Source organism: Triturus cristatus, chromosome 3_2 (assembly GCF_964204655.1).
Source record: "Triturus cristatus chromosome 3_2, aTriCri1.1, whole genome shotgun sequence".
NCBI classification, from domain to species: domain Eukaryota; kingdom Metazoa; phylum Chordata; class Amphibia; order Caudata; family Salamandridae; genus Triturus; species Triturus cristatus.
The window spans coordinates 511,763,965-511,791,719 of record NC_140584.1 but is presented as its reverse complement, the minus strand read 5'-3'; the positions used below and the strand labels follow the sequence as shown (position 1 = coordinate 511,791,719).

Here is a 27,755-nt window from a genome sequence, read left to right as displayed (position 1 = left end):
CCTTGACTGTTGCGAAGAGGCAGATTCTGTCGCATTTCTTGACGCGCTTCATCTTGTAAACCTTTCCCAAATGGTTCTGTCCCCAACTCATCAGGGTGGTCACACTCTTGATATGATTGGCACTAATTTCCCTACCTCGGTCATGAAGCCGCGTCCTGTGGCATGGTCGGATCATTTCCCTATCTTTTTTTCCTGGCCTTTACAAGATTCTTGGAAACCGGCTAATAGTAAACGCCCGCCCCTCTCAAAGAAGGTGGTTTCTACTCAGCTCAGCCTCGCACTTGATGCCTCTCGGCCCACCTTTGGCACAGACATGGAAGTCAATGTCACTCAATTCGATGAGTGGATCTCAGGTGTTGTGGCGTCGGTGTCGGCAGCGGGGCCGGTTAAGCTGAGAAGAGAGGCTCCTTCCAAGCCATGGTTTACTCCCTTGTTGAGGAATCTTAAGCACACCTGCAAAGTGGCAGAGAGGTCTTGGCGTATTGGTGGATACCTATACCTTGATAAAGTGCTTCTCAGATCCAAACAAAAACTCTATTATAGAGCGATTAGGGAGGCCAAAGGCTTGTACTATGCTGCACGTATTGAACGGGCAAATAACTCTAAAGAGATCTTTTCTATAGTACAGAGTTTCCTAGCTTCTAGTGCCCAGGTAGCTGTGGCCCCTGTCTCGGATACCTGGTGTAACACTGGCATCTTTTTTCAAGGACAAAATTATTAGCATTCAGGAGACATTTCGACCTTCAAGGAAGTCGGCTAGTCCTGAGCTAGTCCCCATCCTGCCTAGGGCTTTTCCGATCAGTAGCTTCTCAGAGTTCTGTCCGATTGATTTGTCCAGCTCCCTTAAAATTCTTAAAGCCCTTAAGTCTGGATCGCCGAATGATCCGTGCGCGGCCAGATTACTCTCGGACGTGGCAGATACCGCCAACACTGAGGTTAATTTCTTGGTCAACCAATCACTTAGGGAAGCACATGTACCCAGGGCATGGAAACATGCTTTAATTCTGCCACTTCTTAAAAAGCCATCCCTTGATCCGCTGCTCCCAGAAAACTATCGACCTATCTCGCTTTTGCCTAGTTTGGCCAAAGTTTGTGAGAAGGCGGTCACGTTCCAACTGACCAATTTTGTCGAGGTGGCTGGTGTTCTTCATCCCGCGCAGTCTGGCTTCCGTGCCTCCTACAGTACCGAATCCGCTCTGTTGGAGGTTTCGGAATCCATTCGAGAGTGCTTGGACGCCGGCGGGAGAGCATCATTAATACTGCTTGATCTCTCGGCGGCGTTCGACACGGTGCCTCACGCCATGCTCCTCGACCGCCTCTCTGACATCGGATTATCTGGGAAAGTTCTGCTCTGGATCAGCTCTTTTTTGGAGGGCAGGATGCAGCAGGTTTGGATTCCCCCATGTGCCTCGGTCCCTTTGAGGGTTACCACAGGGGTGCCGCAGGGGTCATCACTTAGCCCTCTGCTTTTCAACATCTATATGACTCCGCTGGTCTTCCTGGCGGAGTCTCTGGGGGCTAAAGTGATGGCCTACGCGGATGATACCCAATTGTTGTTCACTTGGAATAAGGTGGACGACTCGGTGGTTAGACCTAATCAATGCCTCTCTTCCGTTTTCCAGTGGCTGGCCAATGCACAGTTGAAATGTAACAAGGCAAAGTCAGAAGTCCTGCTTTTCGGCTCTTTCTCCTCAGAATTTAGAGCAAGACTCTGGCCTTCCGGCTTTCCTTGTCCTCCGGCGATCAATGGAGCGGTTAAAAATCTTGGCGTCTGGTTCGACGAAAACCTGAACTTTGCCTCACACATAAAAAAACTTGCTGGCACTTGCTTTGGGCTTCTGAGGAGTCTTAAGAAGTTTTTACCCTTGCTCCCAGTTAGGGACAGAGAGACGGTGGTGCGTGCTTTGCTTCTCTCCCGCCTCGATTATGCCAATGCCCTTCTGGTAGGCTGCCCGGGCTACCTTGTAAAGAAACTGCAGGTGGTCCAAAATTCGGCAGCCAGACTCCTGGGCGGTCTGTCCCCCTGGCATAGTGCTCGGGCTCAACTACGGACACTCCATTGGCTCCCCGTGGAATCTCGCCTTAAATTCAAAATGCTCTCCATTGTTCAACAGGCCCTTTATGGTTTGGGCCCCAAGTATCTGCAGGACAGATTCTCCTTTTATATCCCTAGGAGACAGCTGAGGTCATCCTCTTTGGTGCTTATGGAGACCTCTAAATTTAAGCGTGTTCGCATGGGGGGCAATTTGTTTGCCCGCAGAGCCTGCATCGCTTGGAACTCTCTTCCCTTGTCTTTGAGGGCTATTTGTGATCCGCACTTGTTTCGAAAATCCCTGAAGACATTGCTATTTTGATGGATATCTGTAGTTTGGCCGCCTTGTTTGTTGTTAGCGCCGGGACACTTCCGAGTAGCTGTGCGCTCAATAAATTAAAATAACATAACATAACTGAGATATTACCCAAGATAGAGGAAGTCAACATCTGCCACCCACAGGTGGGAGGCATTTAAAACACCCGGGAAGGGGCAAATAGATGATTTTGGAAAGGGACCTGGAAGGTCTCAGGAATGCTCCCTTTCTCTATCAATATGGGGCACCAGGGGAGTACATGCACAGAGCCCATTACTCTGGTCACACAGACGACATGTTCTTATGACCTGGCTTGGCAGTTCGGGCTGGACTGTTCCGAATGGAATACGACTAAAACTGATTTGCACATAGCGGAGTCTAGTCTGAGGTGGCATGGTGGGCAAAAGAATATTAGGTTGGGTTGCTTCTGCAAGAGATTGCCACTGCCCCCCCGTCATCATTTGTGTGTTTAATGGAATGCCCCAAGTAGCTGGGGAGGTGCCCAGACGTGGGTCCCTTGCTCACAGTGCCACTAGACCCAAGCTACTCACCACTGAAGAGGCTCAATCAGGCCAAAGCCCCTCTTGGGTTGCTTGTGTTCCTGTTCAGAGAGGACCTGGCTTGGAAGTTTGGACTGAACTGTTTCCATTGGAGAAGGAGACTGATTTGCTTCTGGCTGGGTCTAATCGGAGGTGGCACCGTCAGCAAAGAACGATGGGTTGGAATGCTACTCCGAGCAATTGCCAATGGTCGACTTACTGCAAGCAGCCTCCCATCATCTTTGTGTGCATGATTTATTTCTTCATACACAGTGTTCCCAAGAGAATGTTTGAATGAAATCACAGCTTTTCCTGCCACAATGTCTAGCAACCTGGGGGCTAGGAGCCACAGGCTACACAATAATAGTTTCAAAGAAAAAAACATTCTCAGTTTGGGATTTTATGCTGCTTCGATTTTTTATTTTAATGTGAATTGCCAGGCTTTGCCAACCCCTCATAACAGCCTCCCTCAGACATTTTGCAAACCTTTGCTTTCCCACACGATTGCACCTGAGATTGCCATAAAGTAGGAACATTTCATACAATACTACATGCCTGTACTACAGAGAAGGAACACATGGACAGAAACGCTTACAGTCCATAATCCCTGGAAAGCAACTAGTGGTATTCATAAAATTGACATGTTTTTTAATTACGATAAACTAATCATTGCATGTCGATGTTGATGGATTTGGTTTTACCCATTGGTTTTAAAACGGATCAGTGTTTAATTACGCACTCTTTACCCCCCCCTCCCTCATAGTCCCCCGCAAAAGGCATCACAGGCTTTACTCCTTGTCCCAACCATAGGGCCTGAGAAACCTCTTATTTCCTCATCAGGGGGCACACAAAAGACAACCAGCTGGGAAATTCATAAAGTAAACATGGCTAAGAGGTCTGTTTACTTTCTGTGCCTGCCACTTCTTCCTCGACCCTGAGACCAGGCTAGCAGGTCAGTGCTAGGGGTACCACAGTTACCAATGGGCAAGCCAGCGGCAGCAGCACTTGCCCTGGCTGCTGGCAATTGACTTCATGCATGGCACAATGATAATATTCTGGCAGAGATGAGGTTTATGGACCATCATATGCACCCAAGCGTGTCGTGTGTGATGGAGGTTGCTCTGGGCATTTGACCAACCAGACCTGTAGTAGACCGGCGACTGAGCAATGCCACAGCAGAAGTTCTCACAGTGGCTACAGGGTCTTCTGAACACAGATCATGTGGAGGAGGTAGCCGGTTGGTTCCTGCAAGCCTCTAGGAAGTTTCGAAATCACAGAAGAGTAGGGTGGGTGATCCAGAGTAGTGAGACCTGAACAGAAAGAACCAGCCTTAAATCCTTTGTTGCCTAGGGATAGGCACGTAGCCTGCTGTGTGAGTGGCTAATGTTGCTGGAAGACCCGGATAGCTATGGATTGTTTGCTTCAATCACTTTTAGTTTAATGTTATCTTTGTTGGCATACTGGCATTCACCGCATTGTATTTCTTGGATGTATACCATTGGCATGGTTTGACTCGATGACCTCACCTTATCCCTAATGTCAATTCAACGTGAGAGGCTCTCGTGAGCAGAGTCTGCATTTCTCCTTTGCCACTGTGTTTGAGCTGCGTTCGTAGCAATTGCGAAGGTCATTCTCTCGATCTGATGCCATTCCTTCACACATACAATCAACTTGAAACTAATATCAGGTAAAAATGATCTGCCCCTCACCTGCTCACTTCATGACAAATTGATTTTCTAGATCGTTGATGTGATTGCTCACAACATGCACACATTGTATCTAATTCATTCGTTAACTTAGTAAATGGCATCATGATGCACCTATACAGCCTAAAAGTGCGCTCAAATATGCCCTTTAGATATATGCCACAGTCATCTGTTATAAATGTCATGGGATCTATTCTGGAAAGGTTTGCACACTGCAAGTGCAGGCTTTGGCAAAGTGTCCTGGACAGGGATGCAAAACCTCCCCAGCACTGCATGTGTATAAACCTGCAGCAGCACAGAAGTCATTTCTTGAGGCACAAATGTTATTTGATTTGATTTTTATGACCTTTTGTTGTGATGCTTTAAGATATTTTTGGAACATCTCCGTAGTTTTACTTTTTAGCCCATTTGAATGATTTAGTTTTTAGGTCTAATTTTTGAAAGCACAGCTGTCAAATAGACCTGTTGCCTACATAGAGCAGCTTTAGATCCGCCCCCTTCAACCATTGACTTTCTTCAACCAGACTCTTGGAGCCATTGGCGGGACTCTTTCTGGATCACATCTCTGCTCAGCCCAATAGACTATTAATTACTCACCTAATGCAATTGGCTACTGAAGTGTATATACCTGCCTCCATTCGAGTGTTTGCACAGAACTGCATGAGGGACTACCAAACAACTATAGCCCGGCTGGCTTCCTCCCACCTTTCTTGTTCAAATGCTGCATGCATTAGTACATTAAACCCAGAATGTTTGGTGCTGCCAATGATTGTTTAGGGCAGAATATCCATGGTGGTTGGGCACATTGATATAATGACGAAGGTCAGAAATCACCGAAACGCTTTACTGGCAATAAAGTGGATGAAGAGCAACAAAAAATGTATTTCGAGGGTAACTGTATTTTTATTGTGTTAGTATTTGGCTATCAATTTCCCACAACCTGGGGGCCTAAATTGCTTTCTGAATTGTCAATGATGTGGCCATTCTGTATGCATCATTTATATAGTAATTCATGACCCTGAGTAGTCCATGAAGTGCTAAGATTTGCATCAGATTCATTGGCCTTCTTCTGGAAGGAGAATCCATTGGACTTCCAAAAGGAAACCCATTGAGCAAACTCAATCAAATCCTTCCTTTACATGTCAGAACAGGCTATGTATGACTCACGCCGTGGCAACTGCTCTCTCAGGAGAGACACAGTACTGGAAGCTACACAGAGATAAAAGGGGAAGCGAGAAAACATCCGGCAAGGGGGTGGGCTATATAAACAAGGCAAACTTCATGCCCCATACATCTCGTCTTTGTTTCTGGCTCTTCATGATGGTACAGAAAATACCCACCAACTGGTTGGATCTACACAAAAAAGTGCTCTCCGAGCTAACGCAGGACTCCAAAATGGGGGTGAGCAGTATTTAATGTTTGAGACGAACAAAGAATCTAGTCTCCCTTCGTAACAAACTGTTGCTGCTGAATTGCTTTAGAGTGTAAATGCACTAGGGGCTTCCACTTCGAAGTGATGGCAAAGCTGAGCACAAGGATCATATTAATAAGGACCGGTGCCACCGCTGAGCAGCGGCACACCTTCAAGGTGTTGTGCTGCGGGCAAACAGGAACAGTGCATGTTATTAATGATAATGCGCTGCCCCAGGGCAGCCACAAGTTTAAGGACGGAATAGCTGCTTGAAGCAGCCGCTCCATATTTCACTGTGCAGCCAGCAGCCGCCTGCACTTCAAAGGGTGGAGCAGAGATTCCACCTGCAGGTGTGTGCAATGAGTGACTGCACCCAACTGCACTGGAATATCTGGTGGATCCATGGGATCTCCTTTTGCCCTCTAGAGTGATGCTCTCAGGGGTACACTAACTGAGTGTCACTCGTTTTAGGTGCACAGTCAGTGCACCTCCTGGCGGCCTCTTTGACTCTGCACAGGCAAAGTGTTTTCTTCATTTGCATGGGAACACGTCCTATGCAAATGAGGTAACGCCCTCTTAAAATACTGATGGCGTTGTATGTGAGTTGGTACTATCTGAATTACAGAAGGGGCTGCACAAGCATCTACGACCCCTTATGTAATACAAAAGTGGTGTAGACGCAGAAAACAGCATACAAGCCCATTGCGCTCCCAGGGCACTGATGTAATATGGGCCCAGGCCTACTGTTCTGGCGAAAATGACTGAAAACTAGACAGTGACCCAATTAAGGAAAGTAGCACCTTAAACAAGTGAGTCATTAAGTCTTTGTAAAAAGCATAGAGAGGACTAGAAAATTGCAAATGCAAAAAAAGTATATATATATATTCACTTAAAAAACCATAGGTTTCACACATGTTATAGTTAGCTGGACATTTCACTCATGAAAAACCAATGAAATTCCCCCGTTATAGTTAGTGCAGGCAACTATAACTCACGCGACCGCAATCCTCTGCTGATGACGTCAGATATTACATCACTGTATTTAGACACTTATTTACCCATGTCTTCTTCCATTAATTTTTAGCTATACATATATTACAAATATTTTTTTTCAGAAAGACACATATGTCATCAGTGATGTAATATCTGACGTCATCAGCAGAGGATTGCGGTCGCGTGAGTTATAGTTGCCTGCACTAACTATAACGGGGGAATTTCAATGGTTTTTCACGAGTGAAATGTCCAGCTAACTATAACATGTGTGAAACCTATGGTTTTTTAAGTGAATTTGCAAGGTTTTTTAAATGCTAATTCCTAACTATAACGTGTGCGAAACCTATGGTTTTTTCAGTGAATTTGTACGTTTTTTTAAATGCTATGTATTTATTTATTTATTTATTTTTAAGGTTTTTCACCGTGCGCGCACCGTACGCGCACGGTGCACTTTGTGCGCCCACGTTACGCAGTCCGCGGAATTTTTCCGTTTCTACCGTATGCGCACGCTACGCGTACTCCGCGATTTTTCGTAAAAAAATTAAAAGATATTTTGGCCCTTGGGGTTCCTTCTGGGACCCCCTGACAAAGGCTAGGGGGTCAGGAACTGTCCACCCTGCCCCCTTTTCACGTTCTCCACCTTTGTTTTTCACCCCCTCAGACTGCGAGAGACAAAATGGCGGCTGACACTTCCTGGTTTCGACCGATTCGAATGTTTACTAAGATCTAACAACCAATCAGAATCGCGCTCGCGCACGGTAAGTTTTACCGTATGCGCACGGAGCGCGCCTATAGATATATATATTGATTTAAATGCTATTTTCTCAGGAAATACTGAACAGATTTACACCAGACCTGCAAAAGGCACATCCCTGACCTGAGGACTACCTCTCTGCCAAATTTCAAGTAATTCTGTTCAGCCATTCGGGCTGTAGCTTGGACTAAAGGTCCTATGGAAAAATGCATGGGGAAAACGTGTTTTGGGACCCCCCCTTTTTCTCAGACCCCGCTTGATGAATCCCCCCGAGACTTTCAGGGAAGGAGCGGAGCGCCCCACCTATTTTGAAAATTTCGCGAGGATTCATCAATCGGCGCCAAAGTTATTCCAAATAGAATGTTGCGGATTTCCTATGGAAACACGGTCCTAACTATAACTATCTACTGGCGACCGCCAGTAGATAATATATATAGTATATGGCATCATGATGCACCTATACAGCCTAAAAGTGCGCTCAAATATGCCCTTTAGATATATGCCACAGTCATCTGTTATAAATGTCATGGGATCTATTCTGGAAAGGTTTGCACACTGCATCTGATCCTTCGAGTTGGAATCTGAAGACCCAATTGCGATGTAACGTTTATCTCCGGATTGTTCAGGTATTTTTAGAGTGGACAGACATACCTGAGATTCAAAGGCAGGTCCCTATTCTTGCGAAGCGGAGCATTTCTGTCATAGGTTCTGCTGCCTTGGGTAGCTGACGGCTCTCTGCGCTAGCCCCATGTGGTCAGGGCTGGGCGCTAGCGACTAAAAGATTTTGTATGATTGGTCAAGGAGTCTGTTGCGAATACAAATCATTTTGGTGAGCTTGTGAAGCAAATGTTGTTGGGATGGAAGTGAGAAGGAAAAGAAGATAACTAGGACTGACCCATATGGCACACGCTAACAGCCGCTCTAAGCGTGTGGCCATTCTCAAGCATCGCTAATGCGATCATCGTTATTACAAAAGCAAAGGGGTGCTGTGGACGAAGTCAGGGATGGTTGAAATTGTCATGCCTGAAATAAGCATTTGTTTATGTAGACCTCTGGCAGTTTGTGGCGTGGTTGAGGTTCAATCGAATGCACGATGATCAGTTTGATAGTGTGAAGCAGCCATTATGCATTGCATTGATGAAGAAAGGTGCCACTAAACAAGCCCCTAAAATGATACTTTTCATCTTTACGGATGCAATCAACAAACATCATGTCGCTGATCGGTTTGAATGCTAAAAAATAATGTCAGTCGGGACACTATTCCCTGGGTGATTTGTGGCACTTGCTGGGGAGCTTGATGACACAGACAAAGGTCATCGTCAGAGCGGGGTTGAACGCAGAGCAATAGGGGTAGAAACAGGGTGAAGGAGTGAACTGCGAAGGTTGTTTGGGAAATGTAACCAATGGAGTGACTCCCGTCGCATAAAGTAAAGAAGTTGTTAACAAAATGAAATGTTCTTCTGAGCGACATGTTTGAAAAAAAGAATTACTTTTGCTCATGTTGTTATATTACAAAATACGTCAAAAATTCTTGAAATCGAAAAGTGATGCATTTACAAAACAAATTGCTCAGAAAGACTATATCTGACACACTTTCAAAATTGCAATTAGTCGTGACAATATTCCTTAGAAAAAGTAGCTTTCCAAAATATATTCACTAAATAGCACTTGCAAATGTAAGGCAGTTCTAAAGATTCTCAATGCAAAGTAGCAGTATTGTATTGACATTTTGTAAAAGAAGATCACATTGGCCTCATTATTGCATGCGGATTGATTTCACCATACATTTTTTAAACCAAATTATACCATTCTAGTGTGTATAATGTGCAAGAAAGGTGGCTAGATCACATTTTGTTACCGACGCAATAATGGTGTAACACCTGCTATCACTGGCTCACCCTTTTATGACCCCGACAATACCTGATAACTCCTGGTCTCAGGCAGTGTCAGGATCATAAAGTAAACAAGACATGGTCATGGTTACTTAGTGTGTCTTCCCCTCCTGGCCAATTGCCCTCACCCTCAGCCCTACTGAGGGTAAACCTTCTAATGGCATCAGAGTTCCAATGGTGCATTATGTCACTTCCACTAGCCCTGCCATTTTGGCGACTCAACCTCCAGCTGTTGATGAGGAACTAAACATGGGTTTGCTGATTTTTCAGGTTTGATACGATTGTGGGTCTCAGTCACCAAGCCACCCAGTTATGTGAAATGTATTGTGGAAAGCCTCACAGCATGAAATACGTGAGGTTTAATGCAACCACTGAATGTAAATGCACAAAGGATGCAGATGAACAAAAGATCTCAAATATTGATATGCGTCCAAAGTCTAATTTTGATACCACCATTACCGTTTTGACAGGCCCAAATGAGAGTAAGTTATGCCCGAACTAGCCCATCAAAGTCTGCTGTATAGAGCTAGGAAATTCAGTCTAAAATAGCATTTATGTTCATATTGTTGGCAAAAACTATATAAAAACAGTCATAGTTGCTAATATCCTTGCCACGTGTTCACCAATTGGTTTGTGCTGTAGAATTTGAGAATTTTAAAAATTAAAAAGAAAACGCAAGAGTTACAGTATTCTACTTTGCCTCTTGCATATGAAGCCTTTTTATGTAGTTAGGGTTATGATATGGTCTGTGCCTGAAATTGCTTTTGTCTTTATTTATACTTATGTTCGCAATGTAAGTAAACTGCATATTTATTTACAGAAGATGACGACATTTCTAGGAAGTGCATATCCTTACATGTCTATTCTTAGGAGGTGCATATCCTTGTACGTCTATGCTTAGGAGGTGCATATCCTTATAGGTCTATGCTTAGGAGGTGCATATACTTATACGTCTATTCTTAGGAGGTGCATATCCTTATACGTCTATCCTTATACGTCTATTCTTAGGAGGTGCATATCCTTATACGTCTATGCTTAGGAGGTGCATATCCTTATAGGTCTTTGCTTAGGAGGTGCATATCGTTATGTGTCTATACTTAGGAGGTGCATATCCTTATACGTCTATGCTTAGGAGGTGCATATCCTTATAGGTCTTTGCTTAGGAGGTGCATATCGTTATGTGTCTATAATTAGGAGGTGCATATCCTTATGCGTCTATGTTTAGGAGGTGCATATCCTCATATGTCTATGCTAAGGAGGTGCATATCCTTATACCTCTGTGCTTAGGAGGTGTATATCCTTATAGGTATATGCTTAGGAGGTGCATATCCTTATATGTCTATGCTTAGGAGGTGCGTATTCCTCATATGCCTATGCTAAGGAGGTGCATATCCTTATACGTCTATTCTTAGGAGGTGCAAATCCTTATACGTCTATGCTTAGGAGGTGCATATTCTTATAGGTCTATGCTAAGGAGGTGCATATCCTTAAACGCCTATGCTATTCCGGACCCGGCTTGGCCAACACTGCTTCAATGATCTGACTCAGGTCTAAACCTATTGATTCAGGTGGTTGATGAACTTCCATGTGCTACATACTTAAAGACTTCAATCGCTGAAAATCACAGTTCAACTTGGCACTCGCCATATAATTGCTGTTCTTACCTTAGTGTTAATAGCAGCTTTTCCTTTCTTGTAATCTTTATGGCTGGTTTTCTTATCAAGCTTGTTCCAAAGAGCTTTGGCCTTCCAGGTATTGACCTTTGCCTTAAGTTTAGTATAAAAGTTTCTGTAGTCCAGCGGGTCAAGTTCTAGATGCCGAGTAAGGATATTAAAGGCTTGAAGCGTTCCTTTGCAGGTTGATGCTTGGACAAAATTCTCGAACAGCTGGCCAGCTTGGCTCGGCTTTCCAACATCATTTTCACCCATGTTCTGCGCAGAAAGTACAGGCCGCACTATATACTAAATATTTGCTGGCATGATACACCTACAAACAAAAAACAGAGGTAAATGAGTAATGCAATAGCAAGTGAGTGAAGTAAGTCCGATTACACCTGGAATCCTATGCTACTGATATCAACACCACCACCACTAACAATAATGCTAACATTAATAATAGTTCCCAAAAGTCCAAGTTCGGTACTTTCTTCCATTCACCTCTGCTGCCTGTGCCACTTTATTCCTTTATTCACACTAAAGTGCAAATATTGGTTAAAAAACTGAAACCGCTGGATGCTCATTGCCTATGTAATGTTACCCTTTTTTGTGTCTCCGATAGGCATTTAATTGTTAGAATATATATTTAAAGAGGTTCTCTTGTCATTTATCTACATTGACGTTCCTCAAAAACTGATTACCCAAAGCTAAACTTTGCAGAACTTGGTAGTTAGTGTGACAGTCAGTGCGAATTTCAACTTTATCCAGATCTTGAAGCAACAGGACATCAGTTTACAATGAAATTAAACCCTTATTTCTGCAAGTGATACTCCAGTCCCCACTCGACAATATTATTTGGTGAACCTATCAATGCACTTGCATTGTAAGTGGTAATCACTATCTAATTGATTAATCATTTCCCCAAATAGACTTATCATGGAATAGTCCAGTACCAATGACTTGTCTTAACTACAACAGACCACCATAGTATTTGTTAAAGAACTTCCTACTGCAATGGCATAACTATAATACAAGTTAAAGATTGTTGCAGGTGTGTCCAAATATGTGCAGGAAGACCAAGTCCATACACAATTCTTATGAAAGCCAGTGACGTATCTAATATATGTATATTCAATACATAGCATGCAGCCAAACCTGTTGGATCTATGTTGGGCTAGTGTCACATATTTTTTTATTCTACAGATTTTGCCCGATTGGTAGCCACTGGAATTAAGAGGAAATTTCTGTAGAAAGACGGGTAAACAATTTTTCATCTATCAAATTGCAGTCTCAGTCTAATAGTAACTATTTCCAGCTGTGGTCTATCCAAACCCTAGTCCCATCCGGAAGTCATACCCACATTTTCGGCATGTACTTAAAAGTAGCACACTGTTGTAAATGTCATCACAATCTCCATAAATAGCAGACTTAAAGAATACCATACACCTAGCATAACAAAAATGATATACATGCTTTGTTTAAAATGGATGGCAAAAAAATGCTGACTAATGGCGCACTATATTTTGAAACCTATTCAGCCCTGAAAAGCAGTAAACGCACCCTTGGGTGTGAAGCCAACAAAGTCCCTACTTTGGCTTTTTGCACAATTTAACCGCGCAGTCCGCTTGATGCTTTTGGACAATCTGCTTGTCCTTTCACCCTGTGAGTGATAACTGGGCACATTTGACGCTACCCCTTTGTAAGGCCTGGTGAACCCTACTGAGATAGTTAGTACCACCATGCAGCCCAGGGACTACAAACCACTCTCCATAACTCCTATTCCACCTGCATAGTGCCTGGCCTCACACAGAAACAATCAGTTGTGGTAATGAGTGTATATTAATGTTTCACATTTATTATACAGACATGGAAAACGCCGATAGGTTCACTTGTAAATTAACACTACTATGACATGAAATTGCGTGTATCGAACTTCATAAGTCATGCCAAAGGGGTGATCCGTTGGAATAAAGAACGACCAGAGAAGACTCACAGAAAAATAAATACGTTGTTCAGAAACAACAGCAAGCTTTGTATCAAATATGTCCGTCTTATATCAAAGTTTAGTTGCACTATTCAAGGACAGGGAACCAGGCCCGTTCTATGTTAAAGTGGTTCTAGGCTGCCTAGGAATCCACCAGAAGAGGGGCGCCAGACTGCCCTTACTCCCATCACATATCGGTCGGTTACCTTCCGAGGGGGTGCCGAATGATCATCGAGGAGCGAGGCATAAACCCTTGCACCAGTCCAGCAGGCAGCCTTCGGAGGCAGCACCTGCAGATCTGGAAATAATTGCCAAGGGGAGGAAGTATGGAATGATTGCTTGGGGCACAGGGTGTTTACATACCTTCTAAGTTTAAAGGGTAACATTTAAACCCAAGATCTCACAAGTTATTGCATCTCTGGTCCAATACCCCTATGGTGCACAAGGACATTTGAAGGAAGTGTTAGGCTGAGGCACGGAGAGCTGTTTGTGGATGTCTGAACAAGTGCTCATATAATGGAAAACAAATCCTGGTAATCCCTGTTTAGCCTCCAAAAATCTAAAATAAATTTCCTGACGGTCACTCCCAGGGCTTTCATTTCAGATCCCAGACTCTCCTTCCACGAACACAGTTCAAGGAAAGAACAAAACAGATTTAGTTCCCAAGTAATATTTTCATTTTCACGTCGCCGCCCACTGCTGCTAGGAAAAGTGAAATATTTTTACTAAAGAATGCCAAAGAGCGGTGCAGCCAATGCTGGGCCCCGATCCCAGCCCGGCCCTGTGTAATGGGGCAGTGGGAAAGAGGCAAGTGCAGCAGGAGTTCAGTGTTATTAAGGGTGTAGTCGAGCAGACGCAGACAAAACACAATTAAAACGGAAAACCTGCCAAGGGTGCACTGTAAAGTCAACCGATGCCCAGTGCAGCGAAAACATTCAGGGCCCTGAACAGAGGAAGCAAGCTTCAATGGGAGCAGCTTTCCACAGAATCTGGCTCTCTTGCACAGTGCGACCATATTTAGGTTTGTCACGAGTAATGGAGGATTAACTGTGAGCATTTAGGAGGAAACAAAGTGGGAAAACATTCGACGCCCTGGTCACCAAGAGTTGGACGGAGGGTCTTTCTATTTCGAAACTCAATGGGCCGCAGAAGCCCACCAAGTCTGCCTTCGTACTCCTCACCCCGGGTCCGATTCACAGAAGTAATCTGAGATAAAATCCTAAACTTACTACTTTTGGTATTCACAGAAAGCTTTTAGTAGCAATAAAGTTAGGATTTTGTCTTAAGTCTGTTTTAAGACAAAATCCTAACTTTACTACTACTAAATGCCTTCTGTGCATTCCAAAAGTAGTAAGTTTAGGATTTTGTCACAGATCAGTTCTGTGAACCGGCCCCACCACCACTAACCCTTGCTTTTAAAGTCAAATGACATTCTGCCAACATGCAATGAAATATATTTCCCACCCGAAGTGAAAGTGCAAGTTTGAAATGAGTTTTCCATAACTGTGAGAATCATTCACAGTACAATGAGCAGCAAACTTGACATTGACCAGAAGCGAAATTTGAAAGGTGTACCGAGCAAGTCTTAATCTCACTGTGCCCTCCAAAAATAAATATTATATATATACATATATATATATATTATAATGAATCTCTCCTTGAGTAATAAAACTACTACTCCTGTAAAGTGCTCCAATACCTTCAGGTCGGGTTCACAGTATAAAAAAAAAAAAAAAGAGCGACCAGTCCACACTCACAACAAAGCTTGTTTCCACTTGCCTCTTCTGTGGCAGTTCTCTCTCCTACCTGCTCTAGGACTTATTTCAGGCATAGAAGCATTACACTCCATCCACACATCTTATTTGTTTCCTTCCAAATACATTTTTAATTGCTGGGTTGCTGTAACGGCATTATCCTTTTATTTTTCCTGCGCTGCGTCTCAGCGGGCAGAGCGGGGCAGATCTGCTCTGCTCCCAGAGTAGCGGGAGGAGTGTTGGGCACTATGTAAGTGCGCATGAATGTTTGACTGGCCCTCTGGGGCCGGGCAAACATTCATGCGCACTTTGCATGTTCTCCATGCAAGCTGCATTACAGCCTGCATGGAGAACACGCCCAGCCTACCATTCACTGGTTGAGCGCCGAACCACAGTGCTCAGACCAATGACAATACTGCACTGCAGCTTGTGATTGGCTATTGGGAGGCTGGGAGCCCGGTGCTTCCTGCATCCTTTGCAGAGAAGAAGCCAGGAAGAGGACGCGGTCGGCCAGTAGGCTGGTCAACAGTTAAGTGTTTTTTTGTGTGTGTTTTTTTTTACCCCCCACTTCCCCCTTTCCCGCCCCACTGCTGCTTACCGGGCGCAGCCGCACCTGCTGGTTTGCCAAACCACTCACGCATACAACTGCATTACACTACCCCGTTCCCCAAACCGCAATCCATTCCTTGCATAACAAACCTAAATTCTCATAGAAAAAGCAAAACTACGAAAAAATGGCAGATTATGCTTCAGTCACAAAATAAAGGACAGCTGCTCATATATTTCTGTGTGAACGTTGGTAGAATAATGTGCTTGTTAACCAATTTTCTCTGAAATTGTGGTTTGGGGTTCGGAAAACCAGGCAGAGGCTTGTTAATTTGATCGGATATATCATAGCGGTGAAACAAAAAGTATTTATGAGTGGTTACTGAGGAGTAATGGCGGCGACATACTCTCGCGCCTAACACCTTATTATAAGATGGATGAATGCTGGCTGAGCGTTAACTCCTGGTATTGAATTTACCTAGATCATTCACCAAACAGGGACCAAGAACAATTAATGAACCTAAGGTTTACCCCTATAAAGGAGTAAATCTCAAAAATATTTGATAGTTCCAGTGGCAGCTCGCAGAGGGAGTGCTGCGGTGTGGTGGGGCGGGCCGGGGGAGGTGCAGGGCGGGGGGTAGTAAAGTCAGACATACGATGGCCAGGAGTAAAGTAAACAAATAAATAAATACTATTATTTACCTTGCGCTCGCTGCATCGCCAAGTTAATCCTGGCCGTCGTATGTCCAACTCCACTATCCCCTCACCCTATTCCCTCCCCCGCCCCGCTCCCTCTGCGAGCCGCCACTGGATGGTTCAGAAAAGATGCAAATGACTTGCATATTCTTGCACTCCTACGTTGCTCACCTCCTGCGCTAGGTCAGGCATTGAAAAGGTGCAACTAGGAAGAACCGACTATCGATATTTATGTTTTTGCATTTCTCAAGAGAGGAAACCCCCTGTGGAGTTGTGCTCTTTAAGTGCATAGATGTATACAAATTCTTTTTCATGGCACTTCTGCAAAGGCAATACTGGGGGAGGAACAGCACTGCTGTCATATAAGCACAAGTTCCCCATTGCATTCTGGTATCACAATTCCTAATATTTTCAGTGACTCACAAGAAACGGAGCTCTCACCATCTCACCATCTGCCAGTGCTGTTATTTCTGTGCATTCTTGGACACATGTTTCTGGGTTACTGCCCGTCTTCACCTGAAGTAGAGGTTTATGTTCGGGGTGCTTGGTGTGCTGCTTTTATTTCTTCAGGGCAAGTACCACTCCATAGCATCCCACTGCCTATCCCCCTAATTACTCCTTGAGGAGTATTAACAATTTTGAGTGGAAAGGGGGCAATGGGCATGCTGCTGACACATCAGCATTAGTTCCCTGTTGCCTTCTGGTAATTGCACAAGGACAAGTTTAATGCTCATGAGACACAATCATGCTTGCAGGCAAACCATGCATTAGTTATTGACTCATTTCTATGGGCATTGTGCAGCATGCACAACACAACTTAAGCAACGATCTACTGGTAATGTCAGTGAATCCCCATCACAAGCAAATTCTGTGACCATTAGAGACACACTTACCCTTTAGCACATTTGACACTTTGGGAAATTGACCCAAAATGCATAAAATCAAACCTGCACCACAGCAGCAATAGCAACAAATAAGTCAGACACGAATAAACTCAGTGTTTGACAAACAGAGGATAGCGCCACATGACGTGGCTAAGTGTAGTAAACAAGCATAGCCTGACCAGCATTACCAAGAAGAAAGATAATTGATTTGATCCTATCTTTACGACTTGCTACAATCATTTGTGTATAATTTACTAGGGTAGATGTTTAACATCTTCGACTCTGTCATAACAAGTCTAATGCTTCATCTATAGAGTTTTCATTTACATATTAGAAACACCAGTGCAAACATCAAACATCAATTAACAGACAATACCAGGGTGGTTCTATTAGAGTGGACTAAACACAGTCTTACCACATCAAGACAAACTGCCACTGAAAAGGTCAATCATGCCAGGTAGTAGACAAGAATACAAGGCAAGAATACAGGCTAGGCAGTGTGTGTATGTTATAAGAATGTGCTAAGTATATGTGCACCTGTGAAAGGTGCAATACATGTAAAATTATGGGTTTCATTTTTTGAGACCCAGGGCTAACTGGAGGAGCATGAGGAGGTAAAGGAATCCACCCCAGGTAGATTTGTGGTTTGCTGAATTACTTTGATCTGGTTGGGAGACACTGGAGGAAAGGAGAGCCCGCTATTCAGTGTACTTCAAAGTGTGCCCTGGAAACATCTCAGGAAGGAGATGGGGCTGATACAAGATTTTTGCCCGAGTAGGAACAAGGCCCTGGGATAACTTTTTGATACACATATCACTGTGGCTTACATCTAGGTGTGAACCTCTAGTCACTCCCATGGCTTGTGTGGTGGGCTATAAGTTTTTGAGTCGCTCCTGCTGTGACAGTCTGTTTTCTGGAGAAAGGGCAGGGGGGAGGAGTGGGCACTTCAAAAGAAGCAGACCCCCAACATAAACTTCAAAGACTGAGACTCTAAATGACATTTGGTATCTGGAAATGCACTATAATGAGGGGAGTTTGAGCCCCCCAAAATTGTCAACTGTCAAGCAGCCGGTGCAAGGAGAAGCTCTGAAAGACTTCTGCCTGTGACCAGGTCTGGAGGCCAAGGCCTGCCAGTCTCCCAGCTGGGTAAATGGACATCACCCAGGGAATTCAAGATCATGTGCCCCTGGAGCATTAATGCCAGTGTGCCCTGTGAGGAAGGGAAGAGCACTGGAGGGAGAGAGGTCCAGTTGCAAATCTTGGCTATTGGAACGCTGAAGTGAGGAGAATGGCTTTTTCGGAGCTTGGGTTGTAGCCCGTGTGCAGAAGAAAGTCTGCAGCAATGTATGTCAGGTGGGGCCACCGTGAAGATTACTGCTGTTCAGATTGGGCTGTAGGCCGTGTGCATAGTGAAGTTGGTGACCACATATGCTGGATGGGGCTGCTGTGAAAATTGTTGCCATGCCCTTCGGGCCATAGCACCTATGCGGAGTGAAGCGGATGACCTAGTATGCCAGGAGGGGCCGCTATGAGGATTGTTGCACTGTCAATCAGCCATAGCCCATGTGCAGAGTGATTACAGTGACCCAGTATGCCAGGTCTGGCCACCAGGATAAGGCAAGTAGTGTGGTCCTGCGGGCCCAATCCTGACTTGAACCCCCCACTCCCCAAACTGTCGGGAGGATCAAAGGAAAATTATCAGAATTGGAGGAACGCCGAAGAAACCCTGGCTTCTGTAGGCTCTGCATGCAAGGAACTCTCCGCAGACAGCCACTGCAGCTTTAGCACCCGTGAAGGGGGCGTTCGTGGAGACTCTAGTTATGCAGGTACGACTGGTGAGGGTAAGACTCATTTACAGGCCTGATGGCCCTGCGGGAACCTGCCTGTCCTACAGCGCTTCCGTGCTGGAACACTTTTGACTTAATAGCAGTTGAAGTGGGACTCCGGAGACTCACACTACTAGTGAGCCTTAACCTGAATGCCGCATATAATGAATGAATTTGGATTCAGCAACCTGTTTGTAACAACACAAGAGCCCAGACCTCAGGGGACAGTGTGTATTGTTTGTAAATGCCGAATTTTAGTTTGTGTTGTTATATAAATAATCCTTTTTTCTTAAAAAGACTGGACAATCATTTATCGCTGCTACTGAACGTATTCTGAGTTGCGAGCCTGTGTTCACCCCTGGGTCTACATCCCCCCCTCCACCACAGAGAGGCCTTGGACTACTTGACCCACACTACCAATGAGAGTCAAGTGCTGAAGGGGAACTTGGCCCAGTTGCCCAGGATCCATAGTAGGTCGGCCCCAGGACATCAGGAGTAAAAGGCCTCAACTCCCACGGTGGGGACCAGTAGCTCCTGCTTGCCCCGAGGCCCTCTGAATGGGGTTCTGATACCGGTCAACTACAAATCATAAAATTCTACTAACAACTCCTTACAGCTTTAACATTTCCATTTTGGGCCTGCAAGACCCAAACTAAAAACAAAATAGGCACTGCCAAAGCCAATAGTTATGACGATGGTTGCCAGACTTTTGGCTTTGTAAATCCTTTTTTCAGTTTTGCCATGGTTTCTGCAGAACTTTGCGGGGGGAGGGAGGGGGAGCTGCCAGACTCTTGTCAAACTTAATAAAAACACTGGCTAAAAGCAAAAATACTTTTTGGTCTCAAAAGACACATATTGTCATTGTAATCCCTGGCCCTTAAGGGAACTACTTTGGATGTGTTCCTTGTGAAAGAGCGGAGTGCGCTCATTCACAGAGACGATACTGAGGGCTGAAGTGGGCTGACCCACTGTCCCATGCTGTGTGGAGTCGCGGTTGGATTAAAAATGCAAATTACGACAGACCACGGGATGAAGAGGGCTGGCTGAAAGCCCCAATAAATAAGCATGCTACACTTATAATTTTATTAAAATCAAACAGTCTTGGTTAACACCAGACCTAAAATCAGGGCTCACGCATCGATTGATATCTTATCAAATCCTGAACTATATGCAATTTGCACTTGCCAATGTTATATTACCCTACTAAAAATAATTAAAAACTATTCTGAACCAAAATGCACCTGGTATGATAGCTGCAGCCACAATAATAGTGAAATAGAGTTATTGCAACATTTATTTTATTTATCAAGAGCTCTACGTGGTTCAAAAAACAAACCGGAATTGCGACAGAGCACTTTCTTCAAATATAGTCAAAAAAGCAACTATCCACATAACGCATATTACACGGGAATGGCTAAAAATAATCTCTTGTGAGTAGGTAATGCTAGACAAGTCCACCCCCAAAGATTGTGTTTACCCTTATTAGACTGTTAAGTTGCACCAGGGCTGCAGAAATGGCAGTAATTATCGATCTTCATCATGAACTGCACCAAATGAGTAGTGCATCAAAAACTCTAAATTATAGAAATACAAGAACCCATGTTTTACCCGCCCAGAATAACTTCCGATTTACGTACATTTGCCCAAAAGGGCAAGTTAGTAGAATATTTGATTACCACTGTTTTAGCACAAGTAACACACATCACCGAAACTTTAAAAAAAACTCTCTGGCCTGCACAAAAAACTTTTAACAGAATTTGTAAAGTAACCAAATTTACATGATGAATGTATGTGTGCGTGGGTTTATGCTCTTCGCATTGTGTCCAGGAAAAAAATAGTTTTGCAGCAAGACAGTAAAATCTTCTCGCTCTCGCTGAAGACAGAAGCCCCGCTTTTACCAAGCACTGCTTCAACTGTGTCTGGATGGTGTAGATCACTATTACAGGTTGGGCAAAAAACCAAGCCAAGTTGGTATAATGAGCTCACAACTGTAATACCCATAATAATCAATCACCACTTCCAGCAGGACATGATAGAACAACAGACACGAATCTAACCTAGCTCGAGGTATGATACAGTTGGATCTTGACAAACATGCATCGAACAAAACGAAATACCCATCCGCAAAAACACATAACACATAAAACCCAACACCCCACAGTTAGTCCAGTGTATGCAATAATATGAACCCTTAACAAGAATCATGCTCTCAGCTACCTCAGATTTATACTTTGAGCTTGGAAATGCAGGTACCTATCCCCCACGGCATCACAAACCTAAATTGATAAAGATCTCTGTTCACTTGGGCTAAACAATGCCAGGCACTATTAGACCAAATCATTCACACAAAAATACCATCTGCACCACTGTGCATCCAACTCAACCAATTAGAAATCAACCTCTGGTCTGTGATGGTTTACTCAAAAATAGAGTGCGAATATACATGAAATACAACAGTACCTTCCACCAAGGTTCATAAAGTCACCAGTTTGAATCAGGGCCATGCTAATGAAACAACAAACGTTATACAAATCTCTATAACGCACAGGACAGAAATGGTTATGTAGAATGCACACCTCTACTGAAGTCCACCTATGAAGAATTTATCAGTGATTATGTTTTTAAGGTAGATTTAAGCAACTTAGAGAGAGGCAGGTTTCACACATCTTAAAGAGGCAACAGCTGTCTCTCGAAGGGGGTCAGAAGCGGCTCATACCCAAGCTGTATTTGTCCTGCCCCTCGTTTGTGCCACACCACAAGGATACATACAGTCACACAGCCAATTACATAATGTATGTTATAAGTATTTTCACTCAGTAATAGTGCCCCTAGTATACTAATTTGACTTCTGTAGTAGGCTAGAAAATATATTTAACAACCATAAGCTCTTAAAAACACTTACACTCACTTGATGATGTCATGAGTGATGTCACTTGAGATGTCATGAGTGATGTCACTGAACATGTCGTGAGTGATGTAATGTGTGGCGTCATAAGCAGTGCATTGCTGGGGCATAAGTTATAGTTAACTCGGGTAACTATAACTGCTGCATTTCACTGGTTGTATACAAGTGAAATCTGAACCCAACTATAACGTCTCTGTAACCTTTGTTTTTTTTCCAGTGACTTTCCAAGTTTTATAAATTCTATTTCCGAACTATAATGTCCCTGTAATTATTTTTTTTTGTGAATTTCAACTTCTTTAATGTTATTTCCTAACCCTAACATCCCTGTAACCTGTAACTAGTAGTCACGTTTGCAGAGTCGTTGAGAAAGGGGGTGGGGCCTACTACCAGCTCTCAGGAATCCTGCTGTATGGGACATACTGGAGGTAACAGGAGGACTTCTTGGTCCTCAAGATCCCTCAGCATCCAAGAGGACTTCATACCCCAACCAGTAGTGTGCCAGGAGGTGTGTTTGCAGAGTAGTGGAGAAAGGAGATGTGGCTTCCAAAGACCTCTCAGCAATCCCACTGTGTGGGACTTACTGGAGGTAACAGGAGGGGTTGTTGGCCCCCAAGGACCCTCTTCAGCCAAGGGGACTTCATCCCCCAACCAGTTGTGCACCAGGAAGTATTTATTAGGGGAGGGAGGCTGCGTGGCCCGCCTTCCTTGCACTGATTTGGGCCCCGGGGACCCCATCCCCCAAGGACCAGCCTTTTATATCTTCTTTAAAAAAATTAAAGCAAGGGGAGCGGGGCCATGCAGCCCCCTAATGATCCGATTTTAGCCCTAGTGACCCCATTCCACAGGGCTCAGCCCACTCCCATCTGTTAGGGGTCATGAGGGGAGCCTCAAGGCCCCTGCGGTCCCTGCCGGCTCACCGCCTCCAGCGGGAGCCCGAGTTACTTTCACACAGAGGGAGCTTTGTAGCCCTTCTTCCCTGGGCAGGTTTGGACCCTGGGGACCCCATCCCCTGGACCAGGCCTTTTTTGAATGGGAGGGGGGGGGGGGGGGACACGTGGCCCCCCTCACTGGGCAGATTTCAGCCCCAGGGACCCCATCCCTGGCGGAGATGGGGTACTCCAATACCTCCAGGATTTAATTTGAGAAAAGCCCCATGGAGGTGGTGGTCCCAGGGCAGCGGGAAGGCCATACGGGCCTCCCTGGTATTTATTTGTAAAGAAGCCCCTGGGAGGTGGTGGTCCTCAGGGCATTAATAAACCTCAGGAGGAGGGGTCCATGTGCCCCCCTCCTTTATTATGAAAATGCCCCCGGGATCTGGCCCACCCTGGGGCGATTATTCATTTTTTGGAGGTTTTTTCCTGCCAAACCTTTTTTTATTTTGTTTATTTTTTTTGTCCCTGCAGGAACCCCCTCCCACCCCAAGAGGCCTACAGGGGTTCAGGGTATTTTTATCCTGACCCCTTTTCTTTCTTTTATTTTTAAATCATTTTTTCTGGGAATCGGCACTGTGCTAATCCTATGCTTGAAACCTTTGCTAGAAAAACAGACATTTGAAGTGAGCTGATTCAGAGTGTTGCTGGTGTTGCAGGGTGTTCTATATAGGAGCTGCTCTCCACCTAAATTTGGGAACTACCCAGAGTTCTCTGCTTCCTATTTTGCATAATGTAATCACCACTCTAAGCCTGAAAGGGTATTGTTTTGACTCATACTGGATGCTCCCTTGTGTCTGGAAAAACCTAGATCACTCTTAAGAGCTCTAATGAGAGCCTAACACGTGCCAGGGGTTGCTTTTATGCATTCCAGGTTGGCTTGGATGGTATTTTACCAATCCAAAGTTGTAATACTGTGCCTGGAGTGGTAAAATGCTTTTGTCATTTTACCGCTTGGCATGGAGAGCACTTTGCTAATCCTATGCGTAAAGATTTTGCTGTCTAATGGTAAACGGCTTTGTCCCTTTCTAGCTCGGCGTGGATGGCACAGTGCTAATCCTATGGTTAAAAGACTTAGACACCCACAATCACACTCAGGCACTTGCCTACCCACTGACAGACCTACTTAGACACTCACACACCTACTCACAGACACACTCAGACACTCATACAGCCACTCACAGACCCATTCAGACACTCATGCACCCACTTACAGACCCATACAGCCACTCACAAACCCACTCAGAGACTAAGGCACCCACTCACACACCGGTGAGACTCTAATGCAGTCACTTCCAGTCCCATACAGACACTCACACACCCATTAAGACACTTATGCACTCCCTCACACTCCCACTGAGACACTCATGCACTCACACACTCAATCTCAAAGGTCAAAGTTAGGAAATACAATTTAAAAAACCTTAGAAATTCACTGAAAAAAACCCAAAGGTTACTGGGACGTTATAGTTAGAAAACAACATTAAACAAAACCTTGGAAATTCACTGAAAAAACCGAGGTTACAAGGACATTATAGTTAGGAAACAACATTACAAAAAAACTTGGAAATTCACTGAAAAAACAAAGGTTACAGGGGCGTTATATTTTGGCTCAGATTTGACTGATACAAAACTAGTGAAATTCCGCACTATAACTCACATCCCTGCAATGCACTGCTTATGAACTCGCATATTACATCACTCATGACATCGCTGGGATCACTCATGACATCCACAGAACCACTCACACCCCCGCACAACCTCTCATATGACCGCTGACCCACCCATACAACCACCCACACACCCAATTACTCATCCACATAGCCAGTCACACACCCACTCACACACAGCCACTCACCCATATACCTACACACACAGCCACCCACTCACTCACACAGCCATGCTCTCACCTATACAGCTACTCCCACTCATTCACCCATGCAGCCACTTACACACCCAATAACTCACCCATAAAGCCTCTGAACAGAGCCACTCACAAACCCACACAACCACTTACATACCCATTCATACAAGTATTTACTTGTCTACTCACTCACCCATACAGCTGCTCATACGGTCACTCTCCTATTCAGCCACTCCCACACCCACCCAGTTAACCAAACGCCTACTCATAAAGACACTCACTCACCCATATAGCCACTTACACACCCAGTCACTCACCCATACAGTCCCTCACACAGCCACTCACATACCCATACAGCCATTTCCACAGCCACTCACCCATACAGCTACTCCCACACCCACTTATTCACCCATACAACCACTCACACAACCATTTACACACCCAGTCACTCACACACCCACTCACACACGGATACCCACAGTCACACAGCCACTCACATAATATATGTTAGAAATAGTATCACTCATAAGCAGTACACAAACTTAGCATAGATGTTTAACACTCATAACCGTTTAGAAAACACACTCATTGGATCATATCATCAGTGATGTCATGTAAGATGTCACTGACCATGTCATGAGTGATGCAATATGTGAGGTAAAAAGTGCATTTCCAGGGCATAAGTTATAGTTACCTCAGGTAACCATAACTGCACAATTTCACTGTTTTTGTACGAGTGAAATCTGAGCCCAACTAAAACATACCTTCCCTGTAACCTTTGTTTTTTAAGAAAAAAAAAAAGGTAAGTTCTCTTGTGGCTGAAGCTAGCTCACAGCCATGTGTATTTAAAACTTTGAAAGTGGGAGTGGTTGTAAACCATAGAAATAACAGTCAGGGCAGGTCTGTTTTAAATAGCAATTCAAGAGAAATATGTAATCACGTTTTTACCTGATTATAAGTCGAGCAAAAACCAAGGTGGTCAGCTACAACTAACCAGTAATTAACTGCAGTAATGGCTGGTTTTAAGCATTGCACTTCAATGCTATATTTACCATTTGTAACAGAGGTAATGATTTTGTCAACTAGACCCCAGAAGCCATTCACTGGCAGTGTGCCTGTCTTGTGTTAAAGACAGATACTATTTCAGTCTGACTAAAGTAGTACAGCATAGAAAGGGAGCTTTAATAGGGAAGATACCACCAGTACTCGCTTTGCTACGGTTTTCTGCCTCTGCTTTCTCATTTCTAATGTTTTGCGAATACCTTCTTTTAATCTTTCTCCTTGAACCAACAGATATTCTTTATCCTAAAGAGCATCTTCTCTACTCACAATAACATTTCATACTTTTCAGAGAATTTTTTTTTCTTGGGATTTATAAACTTTATCTTGTCCACTCCAATTGGCCAGGCTAAAAAAAACTGCAGAAGCAGGTGTAATATCCAATTGAGGTAGGAACTTAAATGTTAAAAGCCATGTATGAAGTCCCTTTAATAGACTATAAAGCAAGTATACTTAAGCTTTTTTCCATCTTACAAAAACTGACTTTACAATATCCATGCGTCTGTGCGCTAAACAAATAGGGCGGAAAACAGATATAATTCCTCTGAATTTCTGGATGAACACAGACGAACCCTGTGGCCCGTGGAAGTATACTATTTGCTCTTCTCTAAATTCTTGTAAGTCACCTCTTCATAAAAGACAAGGGTCATTGGTGGAATCAATACAAGTCTAATTTCAGGCATACATTTGTTACATGCCAGAAGATGAGAGCATGCATGTATGTGTGTATGCAGAAATTCTATAGCACAAACCTAGCAAAAAGGCAGCAGAGCACTATACATGGTCAAAGATAAGCATATGGTTAATGAGTGATTGTGGAGGTAGGTGGTTTGTTGAAAGTTAATGCATTGTGATGTAATATTGTTTAGAGACGTGCACTTTCAGCTCCTTCTCAAATTGGAGCTGCATTGGGATGGTCCTGGTGGATATTATTCCAGATCCTGGCTGTCTAGATGGAACTGTTGAATTGGGTATTTTCTTTTTTACACTTCTTGCTCAACAGTCTGTTAGTGTCGTGGCTGTAAAACTATCAAGAACCAGAGTTGGGGACCTTCACTTCCACGTAAAAATTGCAATGGGGATTTGACTTCTGCAAGATGATCTTTGGAGATATAATCATGTGCCTATGCTTTACATCTAAATGAAGAGCAGATTGTTTATCATAAAACTTGTTTAAATAAAATCACGGAGAAAGGAATCCATGCATGTTTGCAATATATACATTCAGTATATTCATATTTACATTTATTTACTTCATATATCCCTTTCATATGAAAATGTGCTACAGATGGATGGATAGATACTCCAGGTACCAGCGAAGTGTCCCCACAGCTGTTCCGGTGACATTGAAACAAGACTGGCATAACCAACCCGCTTCAACCCACCTCTGGCAGCATCTAGATGCAAACAGAAGGCAACTGTGACTTGCTGTGTTGCATGGAGCCTCTGCAACATCCAGCTAACTCTGCCAGTTTCTGGTCCAGGCAGTGCCTAAAGTATGATCTGCACGTAGTGAGACTTTACAAACTGAAGGAGGGGGAACTATACCGAACTGAGAGCTTCCACTCCTAAAGAGGTAATCTGCACCTGAGCCACAGGCACTTTTTTGGTCACAGCAGCATGGACAGCTACGGGTACACTTCTTTGGTTGCAGCAGAGTACATGCAGCAGAATCACGGTTCATGTTCAGAAGCGCCACTCAGGAGAGGGCGATATCCACTGACACCTGTGGCCAAGAGATCCTGAGGTTTGGCAGGTGCCTCCTGTCTCTCAGCAGGCAGGCTGGCTTCTAGACACTTCATGTCAAATGGATAGCTTCTTCGGTCTCCCCCCTCCAGCTTCAGGAATGTCAGCGATACACTTTCATTGTCTGGGAAGGCAATCTCAGCTCCTTCTTGTGCATAAAGCTAGGCCAGGGGCATCGGAAATGTATCCCACAGACCTCCATTAGGCTGACTCTTACACACAATACATGAACCACACAGGCCAGACACACAAACACACACAACA

General features: G+C 44.2%; 1 protein-coding gene across 4 annotated transcripts in view; it reads right to left on the bottom strand.

The window, feature by feature from the left end:
* MICAL2 (microtubule associated monooxygenase, calponin and LIM domain containing 2) overlaps positions 1 to 27,755 on the bottom strand; it is an 812,711-nt gene that overhangs the window by 692,597 nt on the left and 92,359 nt on the right. For all 4 annotated transcript variants that reach the window (XM_085648193.1, XM_085648195.1, XM_085648194.1 and 1 more), the window contains exon 2: positions 11,308 to 11,629. In XM_085648193.1, coding sequence (XP_085504319.1) covers positions 11,308 to 11,571 — 264 coding nt within the window. In that variant the 5' untranslated portion in view covers positions 11,572 to 11,629. The remainder of the gene's footprint in view (positions 1 to 11,307; positions 11,630 to 27,755) is intronic.